This window comes from Bos javanicus, chromosome 2, assembly GCF_032452875.1.
Source record: "Bos javanicus breed banteng chromosome 2, ARS-OSU_banteng_1.0, whole genome shotgun sequence".
Taxonomy (NCBI): Eukaryota; Metazoa; Chordata; class Mammalia; order Artiodactyla; family Bovidae; genus Bos; species Bos javanicus.
The window spans coordinates 25,788,835-25,812,772 of NC_083869.1; the positions used below are offsets into that span (position 1 = coordinate 25,788,835).

At 45.1% G+C, this 23,938-nt stretch overlaps 1 protein-coding gene across 2 annotated transcripts; it reads right to left on the minus strand.

The window, feature by feature from the left end:
- Positions 1 to 15,117: 15,117 nt before the first annotated feature.
- On the minus strand, positions 15,118 to 20,132 carry SP5 (Sp5 transcription factor). 2 transcript variants are annotated; one of them, XM_061435596.1, is made up of 2 exons: positions 18,292 to 20,132; positions 15,118 to 16,854 (listed from the first exon to the last, which is right to left on the minus strand). In XM_061435596.1, the coding sequence occupies exons 1-2, from the start codon at positions 18,331 to 18,333 to the stop codon at positions 15,712 to 15,714; spliced, it is 1,185 nt and encodes a 394-aa protein (XP_061291580.1). In that variant the 5' UTR covers positions 18,334 to 20,132; the 3' UTR covers positions 15,118 to 15,711. The 2 variants fall into 2 exon arrangements, with proteins under 2 accessions (XP_061291580.1, XP_061291569.1); XM_061435585.1 differs by having other exon boundaries at positions 17,555 to 20,132.
- Between the last annotated feature and the right edge of the window lie 3,806 nt (positions 20,133 to 23,938).

Genomic DNA, 23,938 nt, shown 5'->3' on the forward strand with positions numbered 1-23,938 from the left:
CCCTGGTTGGAGGCTGTTGGCATGGAGATATACTGTACACAGACTAATTAGAAGTGGAAAATCCTATGTGATTGGTTAGGATGAACATTTGGCTTTCACTGGTTGGTCCTAAATTGGAAGCAGGGATAAAAATTAGGGAAGCTGAAGTTATTAATCAAGTTCTGGTCATTTTGGGCCAAATGTTGCAAGAGATAGCTATTTACTTTTCTATAGTCTGTCTTATAGCAGGCTGGATTTCTGGGCTGGTTGCTGCTGCTGCTGCTGCTGCTAAGTCACTTCAGTCGTGTCCGACTCTGTGTGACCCCATAGATGGCAGCCCACCAGGCTCCCCCGTCCCTGGGATTCTCCAGGCAAGAACGCTGGATTGGGTTGCCATTTCCTTCTCCAATGCATGAAAGTGAAGTTGCTCAGTCGTGTCTGACTCTGCAACCCCATGGACTGCAGCCCACCAGGCTCCTCTGTCCATGGGAGTTTCCAGGCAAGAGTGCTGGAGTGGGTTGCCATTGCTTCTCTGGGCTGGTTGCTATAGTTAATAGGTTAGTTTCCTAGGCTGGCTGCTGCAGATTGTGGGTGAGAATTTTTATGTATTATCCGGCCCTTATCTGTTTGTATATTCAGTCTCTCAGTGTCTTGAGAGGTTTGTTAATGAAATCTGGATGAACCTTGAGAAGACTGTCAGTGAAAGCTAGAGAGATGAGGAGGAAATTGTTATTGGAAGGTGGAAAAAAGATGACCCTGCTAAGTTGTAGCAAGAGGTTTAGCAACATTATCACCTGTGATTAACATGAAAAATAGAAGATATAGCAAATGAACTAGTGGATCTGGCTAAGGAGATTTCCTGAAAGAATGCTGAAAGTGTCAACTGGTTTCTTTTACTTACTGATGACAAAATATAGCTATGCTTAATTTTGCAACAACATTTAGAGGAAGTATAAAGAGCTCCAGGCAGCCTTTCTAAGCAGCAAAGCATCCTCAGAGTTAGGAAAGGCCCTCAGTGTAAAGGTCAAATCAAGGGTGCAATCAGGAAAACAGTGTCTCAGAGTATAGAGGAAGCCAACAGTGTGACTTTATTTTTTTAAAGGCCTCGGGAAGATGTAAGATGGTGCCTCATGAACCATTTCAGACCGATAGATAATAGGCCTTTAAAGGACCTTAAGACTAGAAGACTCGTGTCTTTGGTCCACAAGTCTTCAGACTGCAAGGAACTGCAGTGACGAGACTGTCCCCACGAAAGACAGAGACACCTGAGAAACTGCTGTGCGGATCTCAGAACTGAAATCCTAAATCACAATGGACAGTTGTATTTTTCCCCTTAAAGATTGTATCTGAGGCAGTTTAATATTAAAATCATTAGTATTCAAAGAGGACATTTTCAATCACAGACGTAGACTGTATAGAGAGTGGCATTAAATTGTAGGGTTTATGCAGCACATGTGTCTTCTCAGTAGTGGTACTTTAGATGGATACAAAGTGAGGAAAATGTAAACAAGGACACAATTTACAGAGAAATCAAATAGACCTTATGAATAAACAGTACAGAAACTCTGATTTTTAAACCCTGAGCTGGGAAGGTACCTGGGATTGTTTAAACTCAAGTATAGAAGCTGGCCATTAGCCCTGCTCCAGTGAGGAGCTGGAAGTAAAATGAAATTAAGTTTAAACGTAGTAAAACTGTTGGTTTTCAGTCTATGTGTTTCTGTTTTTTTCTGTTTTCTAGAAAGCTTTCCCATTTCTAAGAGAAAGAGATGGTGGTGGTTTAGTCGCTAAATCGTGTCTGACTCTTATGACCCCTTGGACTGTAGCCCACCAGGCTCCTCTGTCCATGGGATTCTCCAGGCAAGAACACTGGAGTGGGTTGCCATTTCCTTCTCCAGGGATCTTCCCAACCCAGGAATTGAACCCATGTCTCCTGCATTGCAGGCAAATTCTTTCCTGACTGAGCTTAACCCACAGATGGAAGGATTGTAGCTAAGAGGCGAACTTACATGATCAAATCAAGGACGGCCTATTTTAATCACAGTCCTGTTTGTGGATTATGAATCTTTTCAGAATGCAACTAAGTTCTGTATCCACTGTCCAGGGGAAAATAAAGGTACAGAAAGAACTTGGTATACAGTACCCATTCATGGACCCCCATGTCCATGAATCTCTTGGCCAAATATATTAGGATAAATACAAACGACAGAATTCCATAAAGCAGTTAATGAACTTCATGTTCTATACTTTGAAATGGAAAAAGAAATATCTAAAGGGTTCAAGAAGTAGACCATAGCTGCATTTAAGTAATATAATCCTATTTATAAAAAAGCAAACATTTATATTATATATAAAACAACAGTAACAGATTTTTTTATTCTAAGTTATTTAACTTATATTATCAAATTTAATCCCCCTGCCTCAACAACCCTATAGAGCTTACCAGGTGGCACTAGTGATAAAGAATCTACCTGCCAATGCAGGAAAGTGAGTGAGTGAGTGAAGTCGCTCAGTCGTGTCCGACTCTTTGCGACCCCATGGACTGTAGCCTACAGGCTCCTCTGTCCATGGGATTCTCCAGGCAAGAATACTGGAGTGAGTTGCCATTTCCTTCTCCAGGGGATCTTCCCGACCCAGGGATTGAACCCAGATCTCTCGCATTGTAGACAGATGCTTTACCATCTGCGCCACCAGGGAAGTCCAAAAATTTTTGACTTTTAATTGTAAACTTTTCCTTAATAGCCAAAGCAGATTTCACCGTTAATAACGTCAGTGTTTCTCTAGGCCAATGCAGGAAACACAGGTTCAATCCCAGGGTTGATGAGATCCCCTAGAGAAGGAAATGGCAACCCATTCCAGTATTCTTGCCTAGAAAATTACAAGGACAAAGGAGCCTGGTGGGCTAGAGCGCAGAGGGTTGCAAAGACTCAGACACGACTGAGCATGTACACATGCCCAACAACCCTATAAATTAGGTACTATCATTATATCTATTTTGCAAATGAGGAAACCAAGTCTTGGGGAATTAAGTAGTTTTCCTGAAATTATATAGCTAGGTATGGGTACAGGCAGTTTCCAAACCCAGAAGGAGACACACACACACTCAAGCTAGAAGCCACATAGGTTAGGAACCTCTGGCATATTTAGCATCAAGGTCAGGGCCGGGAACGGTGCAGGAGATCAATAAAGATGTGTTGATTGAATGAAAGAACCGAAATATTAACAGTGGTTATCTATGAAGGGAAAGGATAAAGTGGCCCTTTTATTTTCTGCTCTGTTTTTTATTTGGATTTCTATATGTTGGTGAAACATTGTTAGTGTTTAATAAATAGCTATGTGCATCTTTATATTTTCCATCCCTCGTGCATACAGGTGTGTTTGTGAGACTCTCACCAAAGGTGAGATAATGTGTCTCCTTTAGTCTGAGGCAGATATGAGACAAGGATGACCGGGGACCATTCTTCAGGTTGGAGACTATGAGCTATCTAGCACTGCAGATAGAGGCTGCAGCTTTGTCTCCCTGTGTGATCTTGTAGGGTAAAGGAAGATGAATTTCAAGTTATTGTTTATGACTCCCTGAATTATCTTGTTGGTTTATTTGTCTATTGTATCTTTACTGCCCTACTAGAATATCAGTCTCCTAAGAGGAGAAAGCTTATCTATCCTGTTCACTGCTCTGTCTCTGACTGCCACATGAGAAAAGCCCTATAAATAGTGGAATAAATGAATCATTGAATGACTAAAGTCCTCTGGGTACCCAAGCATGGGCAAAGCTGGAAAGCAGTGATGGAGTTTTCCATAGCAACAGCCTAAGAGAATACCCTTTTGGGGGTGAGAACTCATTTTGAGGACTCCAGCAGACATAGGCTAGGAGGAGCTGGTAAGGTGACACCATGTGACATCTTTTAAAGCGATGTAATTCACAACTGCCACAGGAAGACTCAGCAGGAGCACTGCTAATGCCTGCCCCTGGAAGCACCATGTGATCCGTCAGGATACTGGTTATGGTTTAGTTACTGTAACAGACAGCAAATAACAACGGCTTAAACAAGATGGTTTATTTCTCTCTTAGAAGTCTAGCAGGTAGGCAGCCCAGGAAAGTTGGGCTGTTCTGCTTCAAGTGATGGTCTGCGGACTCCTATTCCTTCTGTTTTTTTATTTTTCCAAGGTCTTTTAGGATGTTGCCCTTATCTACATGACTGACCTGGAAGCCCACCACATATGCATTCCAGCCTCAGAAAAGGGGTAAAGAGGAAGGGGAGGACATGCAGCTTTCTTTTGAGGATGTTACTGAGAGTGGCATACATCACTCAGGCTCACATTCCATTGGTGGGAACTTAGTCATGTGGCTACACCTGACTACAAGGGAGGCTGTGATATGTCATCTCTAGATAGAGAGTCATATGCCTCCCTAAAACCTGGGCATTACTATAAGGAAGAAAGGAACGATGCATGCTGGGGGATAATTAGCAATCTCTCACCAGTGAGGAGGCATCACAGCTGATGCTGAGAAACTCTTTGTCCAAACCTTAATGGTCTATATATGTGATTCCATTATTTTTTTTATTATGTTTGACAAGCTGTGTCACAAGATATGATAGTCATCCTCTAAAATGGCCTCCAGGGATTCCCACCTCCTGGTATTCAAATCCTTATATAACCCCTTTCTCTTGAGTAGCCTTCTTAAAGTGAATAGAATGTTGATAGGCTGTACTTCTACTTCTTGAGGAGATTACAAAAGATTTACTTCCATCTTCCTAGCATATTTTTTTTTTAATTGCCTTTCCAGCTTGCATGTTTTGATGAAGGAAGTGGCCATGTTGGAGGGACTCATGTATTAAGAAACCGTGGGTCGTCTCCAGAATATAGCCAACAAAGAACCGAGGCCCTCAGTCCAACACCCCACAGAGAACTGAGTCCTGCCAGTAGTCACTTAAGTCTGGCAGTGTATCATTCCCTGGGCCAGCCTTCAGATGAGGCCCTGGTCCTGGCCAACACCTTGATTGCAGTCTTATGAGAGACCCTAAGCAGAGGCTACAACTAAGCTCTGCCTAGACTCCTGGTGCTCAGAATCTGTGAGATAATGTGTGTTGTTTCAAGCCTTTCAGACTGTGGTATTTGTTATGCAACAAAAGGTAACGAATACAGAGGAATCTTTGCCAAGACTGTTGCCAAATGCCCTGGATCTAGCCTCTCAGGACTGCCATGCCTGTTTCTTCTGAGGTATGGTCCGTCTGTATTCCTGTGGTGCTGGAGAAGATTCTTGAGAGTCCCTTAGGCAGTATGGGGATCAAACCAGTCAATTCTAAAGGAAATCAACCCTGAATATTCATTGGAAGGACTGACGCTGAAGCTGAAGCTCCAACTTTGGCCACCTGATGTGAAGAACTGACCCATTGGAAAAGACCCTGATGCTGAGAAAGACTGAAGGCAGGAGGAGAAGGGGACGACAGGATGAGATGGTTGGATGGCATCACCGACTCAATGGACACGAGTTTGCACAAACTCTGGGAGATGGTGAAGGACAGGGAAGCCTGGCGTACTGCAGTCCATGGGGTCACAAAGCGTCGGACATGATGGAGCAGCTGAATAAGACAAGATACCTGTTCCTCCTGAAGTATGGTCTTCCCATATCATCAGTCCCTCAGTCCTCCACATGACGTACATAACTATCAGCTCTTTTCCATCAGAGAGGCTCTCCTTTTCTGCTCAGCTCTGGCTTCCTCTACTCCTTACCCTTCTAGTTTTTTCTGTTTCCTTTGAATAGTCACTTAGCACAACCTTCTATATGAACTTAGATTTTGATAACAGTAGTCAGAAAGATGCAAGGGGTTGACTGCTAAGGCACTGGGAAGTTGAGATTGTCTCAGAGAAGGCAGGAGACCCAGGATACTGGGAGGGCAGAGGGAGCCAGTTAGAAGCCTCTGACAACTACCACCCTACCTCTGCCCAAACAGCTCAGGGTAGAGAGAGATCCTGGTGTCATCCCTGAGTCTTCTCCCACTCTTCATGATCCTTAACTCTGTCCTCCTTTTCTAGGCTGCTGGGTTTCCATTGAGTATACTTACTCATTAATGTATCATAGATAACCGTTGCTCCATTTGATCAGACATGCCCTCACCTATCTCCTCTGATAAATGAGAAGGTCAAACTGGATGATTTCAAAGTTCTCCTCCAACTCCAACGTGCTAAAATCTATCTAAGTACTGGTTGGGGGGATTTATCTGGTCACAGAGTGCACCCTTGATCTTTCAAGGTTCTGGGGAACTCCTTGGGAACATGCCATAGTCAGCATCAACCTAGCTTTCTGTTGTCATTCACTAAGTGTTCTCCTAAAGTACCCCAAATCAGTGATGGACAGTTCAGGTTTGGAGGCAGAGAAAGAGGCTCATTCACTGGAAAAAACTTTGAAGCTATTCTCATTTATGTTACAAGCTTCCCTTGAATTTATAATTCATAACATCTTTCTATAATTCCAAAGGTCAGAAATAAAATGTTTTTCAAAGAAATGCTTTGGTTTGAGAAACAGACCTGAGATGAGCCAAGAAAGATTTGGTGGAGAAGGAGAAGATGGGCTGAGGAGGATAGCAGAGAAGTCAGAGGAATTGAAGACTCTGGGTTTAGATAAATATCTAGGGATTCCATGGTGGCTCAGAGGTTAAAGCATCTGCCTGCAATGCGGGAGACCTGGGTTCTCTCCCTGGGTTGGGAAGATCCTCTGGAGAAGGAAATGGCAACCTACTCCAGTATTCTTGCCTGGAGAATCCCATGGACGGATGAGCCTGGTGGGCTATACAGTTCACGGGGTCACAAAGAGTCAGTCATGACTGAGCGAATAGTCTCTACATAAATATCTACAATTTCCTAAATTTTGGCCTCCATTGAGAAGCCCTAGGGCTCTGCACTTGCTTTAAAAAGGCTTTTTTTTTTTTTTTTAAGTAAAACAAAGGCTTGAAGCAACTGTGCTTGTGTTTTAGAAATGCCATCTTTGCATTTCTGCAGCATGGAGTGTACCTGTATTTTCCACTCATAGTGGTATAATTTATACATGCCCTATGATAATTAGTTATTAATCATCCAATGACACTAGAAAACAAAACTGCTTATTTAGCTGAGTATTCCTTTGAAGGAAACAGATGTTGTTAAAAGTCATTGTCCCACGTGTGGAGGAAAATTCCACTAATATATGGAATATGATTGGTGATTCAAAAATGTAAATCTTCTGTGTGTATTCAAATACTATGATAAAAGGACAATTGTCTACATAACTGTATACCATGCACAAAAGAATCACTCTACATACAATTAAGACTATTGCTGTCTTTTCATCAGGAGTTAGAAGATTGTCAATTGAGTCTCTCGACTGGGTGAGGGATTTCAGCCAAGTGGCCTGTCCATTCTCTATTTCCCCAGAATAGCTTGTGAGTGGTAGGCTTGAATTTGCTTATTTCCATAGATTAATCTTATGCATTATTAAAGGTACAATCTTCTAAACTGAAGTGAAGTAGCTCAGTCGTGTCCGACTCTTTGTGACTTCTAAACTGCTGCTGCTGCTGCTAAGTCGCTTCAGCCGTGTCTGACTCTGTGCAACCCCATAAACGGCAGCCCACCAGGCAAGAACACTGGAGTGGGTTGCCATTTCCTTCTCCAATGCATGAAAGTGAAAAGTGAAAGTGAAGTCGCTCAGTCGTGCCTGACTCTTAGCAACCCCATGGACTGGAGCCTACCAGGCTCCTCCGTCCATGGGATTTTCCAGGCAAGAGTACTGGAGTGGGGTGCCATTGCCTTCTCCAGACTTCTAAACTAGTGGTTCTCAAAGTTTAGCGTGCATTGCAATCACCTGCAGGACTTATTAAAACACATTTTTCTGGGTCCTTTCCCCAGAGTTTCTGATTTAGTTAACTTGGAACTGGACCCAAGAATCTGCATTTCTAACAAGTTCCCAAGTGATGCCAATGTTGCTGGTCTGGGGACCACACTGTCTTGAACTCTCAGCTCTATGTAAAAACCGAAATGATTTCCGAATGCTACAAGTGGAGTTTGTGGACTGTTTGTGAAAGCAGAAATATTTAAGGCATAAAATAATTTAATATTGTTTTACCTGCAGTAATTTAATTTATCTTTCCTTTGTGTTGTAATAGGAGGTTCATTAATTGCTTTTTACTTAGGCCTTGTATTACATTCATTTGTGTACATGTCTTATCTCCTTTATGATTGTGAGCTCTTTGAAGGATTGTGTTCATCTTTGAATCCTCAACGAACCTTAGTCATCAAATAAAAGGTGAATTGAATTTAGTTATGTATACATGTTTTGAATTTGTTTTGCCTGAGTTTTCTGCATCTAGTATTATAAATAACAAATAATGAATTAATTATGCAGCTCATATTCTTAATTATATATATCAACATAACTGACTTCAAGGGTATGATGTCTTTAAATTTAGTTCGGTCAAAGCTTGTAAATCTAAATAGTTATATTAACATAATTATTGAAAAGTTGCTTTTACTTTTCAGTTCTGTCACTGTACTATGAAATTTCCATACATATAAACAGGACTTGGCGATGTGCATTATGGTACAGCATTTATGAAGACTGACACCCCCAGAAATGTTATTGTCAAAAACCAACATTAAGAGCATGGAAATACATTCTGATAATACTCTGCAGAGAGGCTAACTGATTTACCCCAAATTACTTTGCTCCTCTTCAATGCCTTTAACTATATATTTTCAAAACCTGGATTTCTGAAAGCAGTTGCCAGAATCCCAGAAATACCCATACTACTGTTGTATCTTTAGTAGCCTTAATAAAATGTATTTGGATTTTTTAGTTTATAGATTTTAGATTTGAAGCATTTCAGCCTGAGAAGAGCCTGTAAAGATCCTCCAACTTCAACTTGTTGAGGTCCACGTCTCCCTGACTGCCTACTCATACTCAGCTTAGGTTTAAAAAGAAGAAACCATTAAAGAGAAGAACCAACCTGGGGTAAGGAAGGCACTTTCCAGGGGTCCATTCTAACTGAGAAAGTGATCAAGCCTTTTCCTTCAGCTTCTACACAGTGACCCTATTTCCACCCCTTTAGGAACGTCCTATCTAAACAGGATCTTCCAAATGTCTGTTATACCCCATGGTCCTGTTATTCCCTCTGATCTGCTTCCCTTTCCCCCACTTCAAGATCTCCATGCTACAGAAGCAAGGGGGCAGCTGCAGCCCCGCACCCAGCTTCCAGCTCCTAGCTGCTCAGGATGGGCAGGCCTGCTGTTCACAAGCCTGAATAACGACTCATGAAGGGAGTACTTTCTCCTTAGAAAACTCAGCAACCTTCTATTCCAAACCCAGACTCAGTATAAAACTGTCACCAGAATGACTTTTCTTGGCAGTTGTCTGTGGTACTATGGAGAGATGACATGAACTTCATCAAGGATCAAACAGAGGAGAATAAAGACTTTGAGAGAAAATGAAGTCTGCATTAAATATAAGAACATTAACAAGGAATAAAAACAGCCAAATGCTTATAGGTCCTTAGCTCAATAAATAAAGAGCTGTGTTTATAAATTTAGGTAATCGTCTTTTTAATGCTTTTTACTAATTAAAATTTATCCAACTGGGTATTAACTCAAACCATAATCCTCTACCATATTTGACAATTTTACTCTCAATTGTGATGGAAATACTTTTTCATCAATTGGAAGTAAAATGATGTTCACAAATCCACAGTAAACAGCAGTCATATACTGCAAAAATAAAACGTGATTTGAATCTATAAACAGAACTCTAAATTTCACTCACTCACATGTAAAATTTAGACCAAGGAATATAAACGTCTATTAAAAAGACAATAGGTTTTAAATAACTAGAGTTTAGAACCCTTCAAGTCCTGCATAATAGAGAACAAAATAAAATAATAGGCATAAATACACCAAGAAAAGGAAGAAAGACATATGACACAAAATGAGTTTCCATGCTAGAGATGGACACAGATATATCAAAGACATGTGGCAACCACAAGCAGAGACATACAGAATATAAGAATAAAACTTGCAAAGGCAGAAATAAGAGAAATAAGCTTTCATGGTACCTTACATAGAGTTTTAGGAAATTGCTACTGAACACTTTTCAAATTAAGACACGTTTTCCCAACTGTAAGCATAAATGAGGATTTACCTTTGATACTTGCCTTGTGAACTGGCTGAAATTAAGCTGAAGGCTAGATGTTTTTCACCCATGTTTCAGATTATGCTAAACACAAAATCATTAGAAAGCAACCACGCAACTGAACAGTTTAACCTTTTTTAACCTTGTATTAAACATTTTTAATACACTTATTTTTTAACCTTATATTAAAAAATCAGGTCACATCTAGATATAGCCTTAGACCTCAGAAAATTTTAGTATATTTTTGATGTTATGGTTTTGGCAAATAATGAAAAAATAGTTTTGCTATAAAACAAACTTTCATGTTACAGTAGGCAGACCAAATATCATGCTGAAACAACTTTTTGAGAACTGAAACCCTGCAGATTTTTCATATACAGACTTTCCCAACTTACGCTAGCTCGACACACAATATTTTGATTTTCTGATGGTGTGAAAGTGATACACATTCAGCAGATACCAAACTTCAGATTTTGATCTTTTCCTGGACTAGCAATACGCTGTAGGATGTTCCTGTGATGCTGGGCCGGGCAGTGAGCCACAGTTACCAGAGAGCCACACAGTCACCAGAGTAAACGAACAAAACGCAATCACCCTGTACCTATACAACCATTCTGCTGTTCACTTCAGTACAGGATTGAATAAACTGCATGAGACAATCAACACCGTATTATAAAATAGCCTTTGTGCTACATGATTTTGCCCAGTTGTAAGTACTCTGAGCATGTTTAAGGTAGCCTAAGCTAAGCTAGGTTAGGTGTATTCAACGCAATTTCAATTTATGATATTTTCAACTCATGATGAGTTTATAGGGAGGTAACCTCATTGTAAGTCAAGGAAGATCTGTATCCAACTAGGAACTTGATTTATTTCCCTGAATTGAATTTTGGTATTAGGTAGACAATCAAAATATATTAGTTAATATACTTTATTATGTGTTGTGCAGAAACTACTGCAGTTCACATGCATGGGTTGAATTATGAATTAAGTGTCAAATACCCTGTTAGGGATTATGCTTCAGCATAATTACTAAAGACATGGAAGGAGAAGTATATAAAGTCTAGAAAGGGAAGTCACCAAAATGTCAGCATGAAAATGAATACTATACCAATCATCACATGCAAATCTTCAATTGATAAAAAACTGTTAACAGTGAAACTGTGAAACTATTTTTAAAAAGTTTAAGATTGTCCATAACTGTTTGATTACCTCTTTGCTGAACAATATCACTTATTCATTATAGAAAGGACCATTATATAAGTTACAGTGTCCATAAATTAATTTGAACAATGCAGACTCTTTAAAAACAATCGAGGAGCAATTAACACAAGGATCTTTATGCAAAAATGTGCTGAGTCTGAACAACAGGGAAAAATTTACTGTTTACACATATATTGAATGCTACATGAATCAGGTTACCATTATAGTGGCCCAATAATGAAACCTGTCATTTTGGTGTATTAATCCAAATCTATGTCTCATTACCAACATTCACCTTTCTATTTAGATGTTTTCCTTATCCGTTCCTAGTTTATTAAACTATTTTGGCACATGTTTTCATTTCAAAGCTGCCCTTGATCTCATACTCTTTTAAGTTCCCCATTACACATTAGTATGACTTGCTTTGAGTGGCCCTCAATTTGGTACATTAGCAAAGCATAATTACATTTACCATAAAACAAAGCCTACGGTTTGAATTTGATTCCCCAATCGACGGTTTTCTAGTGAGATAGTGTTAGTTTATATAACTAGTCATGATTTAACGAGGTGAGCCAACACAAATAAAAGTAGTTCGCAATTTCTGAGCTCTGAACAACTTAGTAGGTGTTAATGTAGGCAAGTGACCGCTTTAGTGACATTCTGTGAAACTCTCACAGTAGAACCAAAACAAATGGGAAAGATGCTGCTTTAAACTGAATACCTACAGTCTAGAAGTATTAGAATAGAAATCGAGGGCAAATTGTGGTGAAAAACTGCCTTTTCTACAAATACTGTTTGACATAGGTTTCTGCCAGAAGCAATCTCATCAATATTAATTTTTCAAATAGGTATGTGTTATTAGGTTGACTTAAAGGAAAATATAGCAACATATACAACACAGTGAAAAGACTAGTACAATGCTGAATAATGCAGTTGTATTTTCTTTAACATAATTTACTTTCATTACCAAAACTATTCCAAGTTAGTGGTCAGCTAAAGGTAAATTTGCACAATTATCCCTCAAGAAAAGCAGAAAACTATAGAGTTGTTAACAAGTTCAGAAACATGTAACTCCAAATTACCTAAATTAGTAATAACTCAGTTTCTCCATGTTCTCATGTTTTCAAATAGTTCATTTATCAACTGTGTTAAATGTGACATGACTTAATCATGTCACACTTATTTTAGAATTTTCTGAAATATCTTTATATTATATTTGCATGCTACTAAAACAGTTGCTTAAAAAATGTCTATTGACACTTGAAGCCATCATTAACATAGTTTCTTCAATTGGTTTTTAAAACTCAGTTGAATTGGGTTCTGGGGTCTTTAAGTAAAGCCTTGAATCCAGTTGGTGGATTCAACTGGATTCAAACTTTCTTTTTGGATGATGGCTAAGTTCCACATAAAAAATAAATTTTAGTTTACATTAACAGTAATTTGCTTCTGAACTTTTAAATTTGAATTTCATTAAAATTTCTGCTAAGTGTGCTTAATTTACATAATTCACGCATATTTTCTTGCATACTGATGTATTTTAAAATAATTTTTGGAAGTCCTAAGTGGTTAATACCATAGTAGGTTGCAGTTCAATGAAACAAATAAAGCATGCAGCAGCAGTTCACATTTTAACAGCTTACATAATCTAATACATTTCTTCACTGTCCAATTTGTATTTCTGAGAATTTATTAGCTTATTTTTCAGTATAAACATGAAATGCTTTCCTACACTTGGATAATAATATCACATTATTGTGACTTCCTGGCTTCTACTTGAATAATGGCATAGAATTTTTTTCTAAAGTAATTGAAACAGATTTGCACTGAGAGGAAGGAACAGTCTTTCAGCTGTACCAAGTTAATCTAGAGCCTGTACTTTTACCAAGCTTTTAAAATTTGCAGGTTCAATTAAGTAAAAACAGAAGAAAGTGATCTTTCATCAGATGACTTCATTCTACTTTTTAAAGTTACAAATATTATATTTTTATATAAATTCCAAATATATTTTACCTTTCTCTTCACCATCACAAAGTTATAAGAAAACTGTCTTCAACACCTTATCTGTTTAGAGACTAAATTTCATACATTTTACCTTTTTTTTCTTAATGACAAAGTTAAAGTTATAAGGAAACTTTATCTTCAACACTTCATCTGTTTGAATGCTAAACAATCATAGCTGTCAATAAGCTAGTAGATTCACTACAGTATTGTCAGTTGTATTTCTTTACCAAGGGCATTCTCTTCCACATAAGAGAATCATTTCAAGCTTAAAGGAAGCCCTTGGTGTTTTTACTCTCTAACAAGGATTCCTCTTTTCCTACCATCTGCCAAAAAACCTTTTGGGCTCTGAAGTCAATCCCAGGGCATGGTTCAGGTGTGAGAGTTTCTGTACTTCTTCCTAGAAATGATTCTCAAGAATCTTGATGTAGATTAAGATCACACATTAGATGTATATTAGTGTTACTGTGCAGCATCTTTATTACTATCACTTGCAAACGTCATAGCCTTGAGAATTTAGGCAGCTCAAACTGCCCTTCCCAGGTAAAGAATTCCAATCTGTCATTAAATAATCCCCAAATCCCTAACAAGAGTAACTGGTTCTAAGACCTATTCCCATAATGATTTTAGTAGTTACTACCTTGTCCCAAATTACAAAGTAAAAAATGCTATTTCTTAGGAGTGTAAAAGTAATTTTCATCTCAATTATGTTGCTGGTTGAGTTTTACTTAATACATTAGTTCTCGGAGCACAACCCTCCTGCTTTTCAAGAACTTACCCCTAAGTTTGACTTCAAACAAAAGGCAAGGTAACACAGTGTGTTAACTGTGAAATCCTATCAATTTATATACACCTCTACTACCATGAAAAAAAAACTAGTCCCATGGAAATTTGGCATTAATGATACCAGTCAATTTAACACTGACAAAATTGAGAGCAATTTCTGTTCTTTGCTAATTCTAAGTCAGAAATTGAGGTTTCAGTTTCAGGTTAAAAACTCAAACAGTTGTAAACTTCACATTTAAATTTTCACATTTTAGAGACAGGTGAAAAACCTAGAGATGAGTATTTCTGGCTCCTCCCTGAGAAAAATCTTAGTCTACTGCAGTGATTGAAAAAATAAAGTCCCAAGACACAAAAGGGAGCTAAACTTCCAGGCCTAGGGAGAAATCCCAAAGTGGCTGCTGTGAAACAATACTGGTATGATTTCCACGGCAAAAGAATTAAGAGAACAAGCAAGACAAAGTTGTGTATCATGACGGGGCTGAAATACAGAGAGGCGGTTCTTTCCGGAGCAAAGACCCATCTGAAAAAGGGCCCCCAGTTACTCTGTAACTGTCCAGAATCTCATCTTGAACAGATCCTTGAGTTACTAGCACTTCTGCAGACCGCAGCATGGCCGGCTGCCAGGAGGAAGCCCAGTTTACCTGTGAACTCTGAGAGTACCAACAACCAGAAAGACACAGGCAATTCACCAGATAAAAAGATCGCGTACTATATGTACAGCAGGTATCAACTTTTAAAAGAAGCCCGACAGTCTCCGGTCAAGTCCTAAGGCCGCGCGAGAAACTCAAGGTGTGATGGGAAAATCTTACCCTAACCTCTTAACCACAAAACTGACCCTGCCCTCCTACTTTCCGCATCTTTGCGCCCAACTTACGTGCCCAGAACCTTCCAAACCAAAGAAGCCTCGGACATAGGCAGCCCACAGGAGCCTTCAAATTCCTGGCGAAACCTGACCGCTTTGTAAAGCCTCCCGGAAGAAGAAAAGATCAAGTGAGACCGGCTCAGCGGGGTCTTGCCGAGGTGACCCCGGAGTTAACGTATTTATTTTCACGCTGCAACTGCTGATTGCTTTACAGAGACAATTCATGCTGTAGCTCTGCATGGAGCTGAGGACAAAAGTAACATTTTAATTAATATTATAATTATTAAGAAAGCTATTAAATAACCTGTACAGAGCCCGGCCCAAGTCCTAGCAAAAAACTCTGAGCACTATTTCAAATCTCTCAAGGTCCTTCCGTTTTGATTTCAGTAGCGTCTGCTATACACAAAGGTCAGCCCAGGATGGGTCCCCCTAAATTCAGGTCTCCCAGATTGGGGGAAAATGGTTCAGAGCCTCTTTTTCCTGGCGCCGAGCTCTCAACTCTACCACCCCTGCTCCTCCTGGATACAGGGTCCCGTCCACAGGCCGGCCAGGGAGCTGGAGGCCTGGCGTCGCCCTGGGAGGCAGGCAAGCAGGAAGAGGCAAGTGCCTCTCTTAGGTCTCCCTTTGGCCGGCTGCCCACAGGCCACCCGCCTCCCCGCACCCGAACCTCCCCGAAGAGGTGCTGGGTAGGGAGCCCGAGGCAGGAGAGGTCTCGATTAGCCCCTAGATGGGCTTACAGGTCCCGCGGGTCCTCCCGCTTTACTCCGGCCTCAGCAACTTTGAGCTTCTTATTCTGGTGCGTCTTAACGTGCTTGGCGAGGTGGTCGCTGCGCATGAAGCGCTTGCCGCACTCGGGGCAGGCGAAGCGCTTCTCGCCCGTGTGAGTCCGCAGATGCCGCTGCAGCTCGTCCGAGCGCGTGAAGCTTTTACCGCAGAAGAGCCAGTTGCACACAAAGGGCCTCTCGCCCGTGTGCCAGCGCAGGTGCGCCTTCAGGTGCGACGTTTTGCCGTACACCTTGCCGCAGCCCGGCACGTGGCACACGTGCTGCTTCTTCTTGCCCGGCTCTGCCTCCGGGGCGCCGCCCGCCGCTTGGCAGTTGGGGCAGCGGCAGCGGCGGCACCTCCTGGCCGTGGCCGCCAGGGGGGCCTTGGTTTGCAGCAGCGCAGCGATTTGGCTCTGGTACTGCGCGAAGTCCGACGGGCCCAACACCAGGCCCCGCTGCAGCGCGGCGGCGGCAGCTGCAGCGGCGGCCGCCGTAGCGGGGAAGCGCGGCGCGTGGGGGCCCCCGGCGCAGGGGCCAGAGAGGCTGCCCCCTGGAACCCCCGAGGTTCCCGGACCGCTGCCGGCCTGCGGGATACTCCACCACGGGAGGTCGTCGGGGGCCGAGTTGGGGGACAGCTGGCGGCACGTGGGCGGCGGTGGCGGCGGCGGCGGGGGCAGCAAGTTGGAGTAGCCGGGGGGCAGCGCGGCCTGGGCCGCGTAGGGCACGTAGGCGGGCGCGCAGCTGGCGGGCAGCGCCGCCATGCTCGAGGGCAGCATCTTGACCGGCGAGAACTCGTAGGGGTACGAGGGGTCGGCAGGGGGTGTAAGCGGCAGCTCGTGCGCCGCCCCGAAGGACGGCTGCAGGTGCGATTTCTGTGGTGTCAGCCCCAGGCTGGGGTGCGGGGGCGGCAGTGCGCCGGGCGAGTGCGCTGGCATGTCAGCGGTCCACGGGTGAAAGAGCCTGGAGGGCGAGCCCAGCGCGGGGTCGTAGGACACCTGCAGGAAATCCGGGGGCGCCGTGGCGCCCGGCTGGCCGATACGGCTACAGGTGGCGGCTAGCAGCGCCAGGGGCGAATGCTTGCCCAGGTCCGGGGAGGCGCTGGGGGTGCGGTCCTGCATAGGCGGCGGCAGGGGAGGGCGGAGAAGAGACAAAAGGTTAAGCGCTCCAAGCGCGGTCTCCGGGTCGGCCCGCCTCCCGCACGCCGGCTGTAATACCGCCGCCCCTCCCCTGTCCCGGCAGTCCCTCCCCTGGCCGCCGCACCCTGCGCACGCACCCACCAGTTAGGGGAAACTTTTGGTGCCCTCGCTACCTGGATGCAGAAAGCGCGAGCGCTTCCTGTTAAACTACTTGGTGCAGAGAGTCGCTATCCAGTCTCAAAGGAAGCAGGCACAAAGTAGGAGGGGAGCGATCCGACGGGCCACTCCCGACTCCGCGGTCAGAAAGGGTCTGGAAACACCCACAGCCCGGCTGCTCATCTGCCTTCCCTCCCATGTTTTAAGCTCTCATTTCCACTCTACTCTCGCGCTCCTCCTCCGCCCGCCCCAGGAGGGCCCAGCGCTGTGAGCTGGGGCCGGTTTTCAGCCAGAGGCGCACCTCCGAACAACCCCCGCATACGCGCGTCCCTCCCCGCAGAGGCCACACTCTTGACACCAAGGTTGGGTGTGAAGTTGGTACGGGCACCCCTATGTCTCACTTCATTGGCACCCACCTAGCGGGATTCTCTTTGAAATTCAGGAGGCACAGAGTACCAGGAAAGATCCAGACACGGCCCTTCCCACCTTTCCCTCGCCCGCCTCCCAGCCCAGCCCTGACCTGTAGGAAGGCCTGTAGCGAGTCGTTCCGGAGGACGGCCACGGCGGCCATGGCTACGGCTTGCGGGCCGCTGGCTGCGGAGCAGGGCGCTGCTGAGGCATGGAGACCCGAGGGCGAGGACGAAGGGCCGCCTAGCGTCCCTTCCCGGCGCCCGCCCTGCGCGCTGGGGCCCTCCCTGCCCGCGCCCCTCGTCGCACCCCGCTCGCTCGCCCCGCGCGCGGTCTGAGCGCTTCAGGATCACCTCCAAGAATTTGATAAGGACTTTGCTGGGCCGCCAGCCAGTCAGAGGGAAGATTTATGGCTTTGAAGTTTGCCGCTACCCAATCATCAAAGAATAGCGGCTCTTTCAGAAGCGAAAGCAAATCCTTTGAATCCACAAAGCTCCTATGGTGTGTTTGTTGGTCTGGATAAAAGAACTGATTATTAGGGGGGATGGGAAGGGAGGAGATAAAGGCGGGACAATTAATGAAGTAATCACTATGTGGGAAATGTATATACACAAATAATTGGATTTTCCTGATCAAAGGGGGCCTTGCCGCCTGGAGACCCGCGCTTGGGTTGCTTGAGACACTCGATCCCCCTCTTTCCCCTACTCCCTTGCAATTAAAGATTTGCACCGAGGCAGCGCCCAAAGTGACAAAGTGTCTTTGTTATCTCCAGAGAAATCTGCCTTGGGCTTCCAGGCGCGGGACTTGGAGACGAAGATGAGGGTAATTCTCTTCTCCCAACGTACTTACACACCCTACAGCCGGACAGCAAACGCAGAGGCCCGAGCACATCCTCACTCCTAGCACACCTTGGACCCGAGGGAGTTCCCGGGGCTGGGCACGGGAAGCCCCGCGCCCCGCTGCCGCGTGCTCCCGCCTCCATCTCCAACCGGGCGGCAGCCGAGAGGCCGGCAGCTCTGTGACCCTGGGCGGGGCCGGGCGGCCGCCCAGGGCGCTGGATAGTAGCGCACACGCTCCAGTGCCTCCCGCCTCTCTTGCGACGTTCCTCCTGGCGATCTGGAAGTTCTCCGGCCACAACTTTTGCAAATAGTGAGCCTGGGAAAAACCCAAGCCGTGATTACCGCCAAAGCTAAGCTTGGCAGGACACCCAGGACAACCCGAGGGAAAAATATTTGCTATCTCGCTTTTCTCTCTCTGGGCAGGGCCCTGACCTCTATGAGGCCCCACTGAAACCCCCAGAGATACTAGAAATCCCCACCGCCGCGCTAAGGCCCACCAGGCGAGTGCGCCCTCTTGCAAGCTGCACACACCTGCAAGGAACTACCGGGAGAAAACAGTAAGGCGCGGGGGAGGAAGCCTGTAGATGCTGTCTTTGAGCAAACCAGAGGTTGTACGAGGGTGGCTCTCTAAGTGGAAAGAAAAGTCCATAAAAACTGTTGTTCCTGTCACCTTTGTAAAGAAAAAGTTCTTCAGTCTCGGGACACGCTTCCTTGGGCTCAGGAAAACGCTCCCCACAGTGTATACTCCCCCAAACCTTCGCTGCCAGCCATTGCCCGGCCCAGGAGGGACAGCTGGCCATCTGCCTGCCTCCGGCCCAGGAAGCGTCCTGCGGGGGACCGTCCGGACACCCAGATCTCATCCGGTAGGGCAGGCGGGGCTCCGCGGTGTCTTTACCGCGTTGGAAGGCATTAGAGGCCGGGAATAGCCGCTGAGGCCTCCCGCCGGCGGCCACGGTCCGTGTGACCGCTCAGCAGAGTGGGCCTCCTGGGCTGGGCCTACTCCGCTCCGCGTACAACCTCCGGGTACACCGCTTCCTCTCTGAGAGGCCGCAGACCGTGCAGGGATCCTCTGAACCATCTTGCATCCAGCCTTCCTGGGTACGGTTCTCCCGGTACCGCAGGAGACTTACATGAGAAGTCGGATGAAGTGGTCCAACTTGCCGTGCGGCGCCAGCGGTTAGCCCAACCAACACCAACTTCTGATTCGGAGTCTGGGCCGTGTATTGGTGCCCTCTGCACTCACATTGTATGCTGTGTGCTTAGTCGCTCACCTGTGTCTGACTCTTTGCGACCCCATGGACTGTAGCCCACCAGGCTCCTCTGTCCATGGGGATTCACCAGGCAAGAATATTGGATTGGGTTGCCATGTCCTCCTCCAGGGGATCCTCCCAACCCAGGGATCAAACCCAGGTCTTCAGCACCGCAGGCGGAGTCTTTACCGTCTGAGCCACGGGAAAGCCCAACACCAGGCCATCCTCCATGCCCAAAGCCAGCAAATAGAAACATCTTGCTGAAGAGGAATGGGCTGAATGCAGCCCAAATACTATGTTTGAGCACTTTGCAAGCCCTGTCCTTGCATGCCCGTCTTCTTTCCAACAAGGTGCCACCCAAGATCGGTGAGCAGTGACTGCACAGCTCGGCTGACACAGTCTGACTGCTGAAGAGGTGGTCCCAGTGCCCTGGGGGCCAGCAAAGAGAGGGGACTTAGTGTTTTGCTCCCGAGTCCGGGCAGACCTACATCTTTCCACAGGAGACCAGAAATCAATTACCTGCGAAACCTGGGACAGGAAGGAGCCCTTTCCCGCATACGTGTCAGAGGCCAGGGAGTCCTACGGTGCACACTCATGCAGGCACCTTTCCGCACTGTGGAAGCGGACCTGGTCCCTTAGTGTGCTTCCTTTTGAGCTACTGTAAGCTCTTCGACCTCCACTATGGATGCCTGGGGGGAGTGCTGCCCAGGCTGGGACAAGCAAGCTAGAGGCATTCTTATTTGCCAAATCTGATTGCTATTTAAACAAAAAGGCTGCTGCTGCTGCTGCTAAGTTGCTTCAGTCTTGTCCGACTCTGTGCGACCCCATAGACAGCAGCCCATCAGGCTCTGCCATCCCTGGGATTCTCCAGGCAAGAATACTGGAGTGGGTTGCCATTTCCTTCTCCATTGCCTGAAAGTGGAAAGTGAAAGTGAAGTCGCTCAGTCGCGACCAACTCCTAGAGACCCCATGGACTGCAGCCTACCAGGCTCCTCCATCCATGGGATTTTCTAGGCAAGAGTATGGAGTGGCTTGCCATTGCCTTCTCCAAACAAAGGCTAGAAAACCCAATTCACATCTCCATAGTTGTTACAGAAGAGAACCTTTTCTCCAAGATGCCCCATTAGCCAATAAACCTCCATCAATGGCCAGCAGGGAGAGAGTACTGACTTGGTGTTAATAGCTCTAACTCTGAAACTCTGAAGGCAGATTTCAAGATGCCACTTTTCAGTTGGTGACATTGGCCAGCAAGTTACTCAACTGCCTTGTACTTCGGTTTCCCAGTTTGTAAAATGGGGGTTATAGAACTGTTCACCATGTAGAGTCTTCATAGGCTTAAAAGAGGTAAATATATTCAAAGTCTTTAGGATACTGTGGATGTACAGTAGACCCTCGCGTGACTGAAGTCCTGGCTCTGGGCCTCCCCTCCATTTGTGAAAACCCTCGGGGATTCCAGCCCTCCCAGGCGCAAGCTGAAGTTTGGAGAGAGACTTTTACAAAGTGCTGTTTATCCGCTCTACCTTTGCACTCGGGGCTCCTGAAAAACTTATTCTTAATGAAGTAATGTTCGGTGCGTCCATTAAAAATGCAATGCCGGGAGATCAAAGTACAATATTTATTTTAGAAATTTGTTGCAATCACCAAGAGATACAGGTATCAAGGCCAAATGTCAGTTCCGTTACACAAAGCCCCGCGCCCGGGAAGAGCGTGTGGCTGCTCTGCCATAATGTAAAGAGACATCAAAGACCAAGCGCGCGGCAGAAGTGCGCAGATGGGAGGAGGGAGTGAGCCCGGGAGGGCCCGGCGAGCCCCAGACGGCTAGGGGGCTGCGGGGGCGGGGGTCAGTTCAAAGAAGTATCCGCTGGGGCGCGAGTTCGCAGGAGGGAAGATTTAATGGGCTTTCCTTTGTTGGTGGGTGTGTTTGTGCATGGAGGACCCAGGAACTCCTCTGTGGTCCTCCCGCCCGAGGGCGGAGGCGGGGGGGGGTGCAGGGCAGGGGTGGGAAGCGGTGAATGGGGAGCAAACTTTAACCGCGGCGGGGGGCGGGGAGGTTGAATACTAGCCTCGGGGCGGCGCCTGGTGCAGTGGAGCGGCTCTCGCAGCAGCTCTCCAAGCAGCAGGGTTCCCAGGCTGCGAAGTTTCCTGGCGGTTTCATCGAGGGAGGGCGGCGAGCGCTGACTGGGTGCCACCTGCGAGGAGAGGCGGGTAGGTGAACCCGCACAGGCATCCCTGCTATGGACGGACCTGCTGTGCTCGCTCCGGAATCTACTACAGAAAAACGTGTTTACTGAGAGCTCTGGGGTTGCAACTTCATGATGGGCCGGGTACCTCTCAGGCATTTTCTTTCAGCAAAGGGGACCCATGCCCCTGGGATCAATCCAACAGGTCTCCCATCTTCGGTTGACTTTAAAAAAAATCTATACATAATTTAGGTCATTTCAACAAATTCTTAATTCACTGGCTCTTTAGAGCAGGGTGTTGTTTGACTGCCCAGTCTCGCCTCCACTCTGCGAAAGGCTTTAACCTTGCAAGATTCTGCATTCACCTAGTTAATACAGTACCAATCGTTGCTTTATTAAAGGTGCTGGGAGGGGAGAGAGGGCAGAATTTTCCTGGTGGTAGTAGAGCAGAGTCGCAGGAGGATGCCTGTGCGTTTTCTTCAGCCATCTACAACTAAGCATTCTTAGAGCAGTTACTCGGCAGCCTTTTGAAGTCCTGCTAGAGCAGAAAGCTGCTATTGTTGTTTTCAACTCTCAACAGAAAAGGGATCAAACTTTGCCCCTTCAATTTAAAAGATTTTTTTTTTTTAATGGTTGGTGGGTGGGTGGGGATTTCAATCTGACACACTCTAAGTTAACTTTGAGGATTTGGAGAGCTTCTGCAGTTTAAACTGCAGATCAAATCACAGATGCCCTAATACTTGTGTCTGAAACAGGGCCTGGATCATTATTACAGCCAAGATGATTCAGTAACAAGGAATTACAATTCTAGGAATCTTTGGAAAACACAAGCTTAGTTTGAAAGTTTCTTGAACTGGAAACCTTGAATTAACTTTAAGCTTAAGTTTCAGTGGGCTTCCTGATAGCTCAGTTGGTAAAGAATCCACCTGCAATGCAGGAGACCCTGGTTTGGTTTCTGGGTTGGGAAGATCCCCTGGAGAAGCCATAGGCTATCCACTCCAGTGTTCTTGGGCTTCCATTGTGGCTCAGCTGGTAAAGAATCTGCCTGCAATGTGGGGGACCTGGATTCAATCTCTGGGTTGGGAAGATCCCCTGGAGAAGGGAAAGGCTACCCACTCCAGTATTCTGGCCTAGAGAATTCCATGAACTGTGAAGTCCCTAGGGTCACAACGAGTCAGACAGGACTGAGTGAATTTCACTTTCATTTTAAGCTTCAAATTTGGATCAGTATGTAATGGATGGATAAGTGGAATTCTAAATCTGGGAGGGATAATTTATCTCATCCAGTTAGACTCCTCCATTTGATGGCAGAAGGAAACAAGAGTTGCATAAGTGTGTCATGCCCGTACAGCGCTGTGAACTTCAGTAGATGCTTATTGGTGTTGGGTGGTAGAGAATTGTGTGTAACAGTGTCATCTGCCTAGTGGTTGGTGCTACAGAACACACAAATGCAGTAGGGACTCAAAGGAGAGCACTACTGAGGGCTTGAGTAGTTAAGGGAGGCTTATTAGGGAGCTGGCATTTGAAGGAGACTTTAAGGACCTATGGAATTTTAATTCATAGAAAAGAGAGGGTAAAGTACAGCAATGAAAGAGAACTCCCCTTCAGGGAGAAGCTGAATAACCATGAAAGATGAAATTCTACATCTTGGATTTGCTAGTGTAAACACAGTGGAGCCAGGTTAGAGAATTAAGGAATAGAGTTTGGCCCAGATGCTATATGTAGTAGGGCTTTAGTGTAGACTTCTTAGCAGGGGAATTACATAAATTCAATTCATTTATTAAATTTCCTGCTTTAGGAGGGTTGGCTTGCTGAGCACTTGGAAGGATAAATGCAGATGCAGTTATCTAAGTGTGAGATGGTAAAGCTGTAATCTGGGAACTAGTGTGGGTAGTGAAAGGATGACAAACATTTTAAAGGGAAAAAAAGCAAAACTTGATTGACAGGTTGGAATACGATGAAACAAAGGGAAAAATAAAGATCCCTCTCTTGACAAATTGTGCTGGGAGAACTGGATGTCCACATGTAAAAGAATGATGTTGGGCATTTTATTTACATCACACATAAAAAGTAAATGGATCATAGATCTAAATACAAGAGTTGAAGTATAAAAGTCATAGAAGAAAACATAGGATTAAGGCCTCATGACCTTGGGTTAGGCAACACCTTCTTAGATACACCAAAAGTATAAGTGGCAAAAGAAAAAATAAATTGGACTTTGTAAAAA

Bases quoted from the DNA above. Each gene is read 5' to 3' on its own strand.
- SP5 (XM_061435585.1), bottom strand. From the start codon at position 17,605: ATGGCCGCCGTGGCCGTCCTCCGGAACGACTCGCTACAGGCCTTCCTA. The intron at 16,855-17,554 runs GTCAGGGCTGGG...CCGCCTATGCAG, and splicing joins CGCTACAGGCCTTCCTACAG to GACCGCACCCCCAGCGCCTC.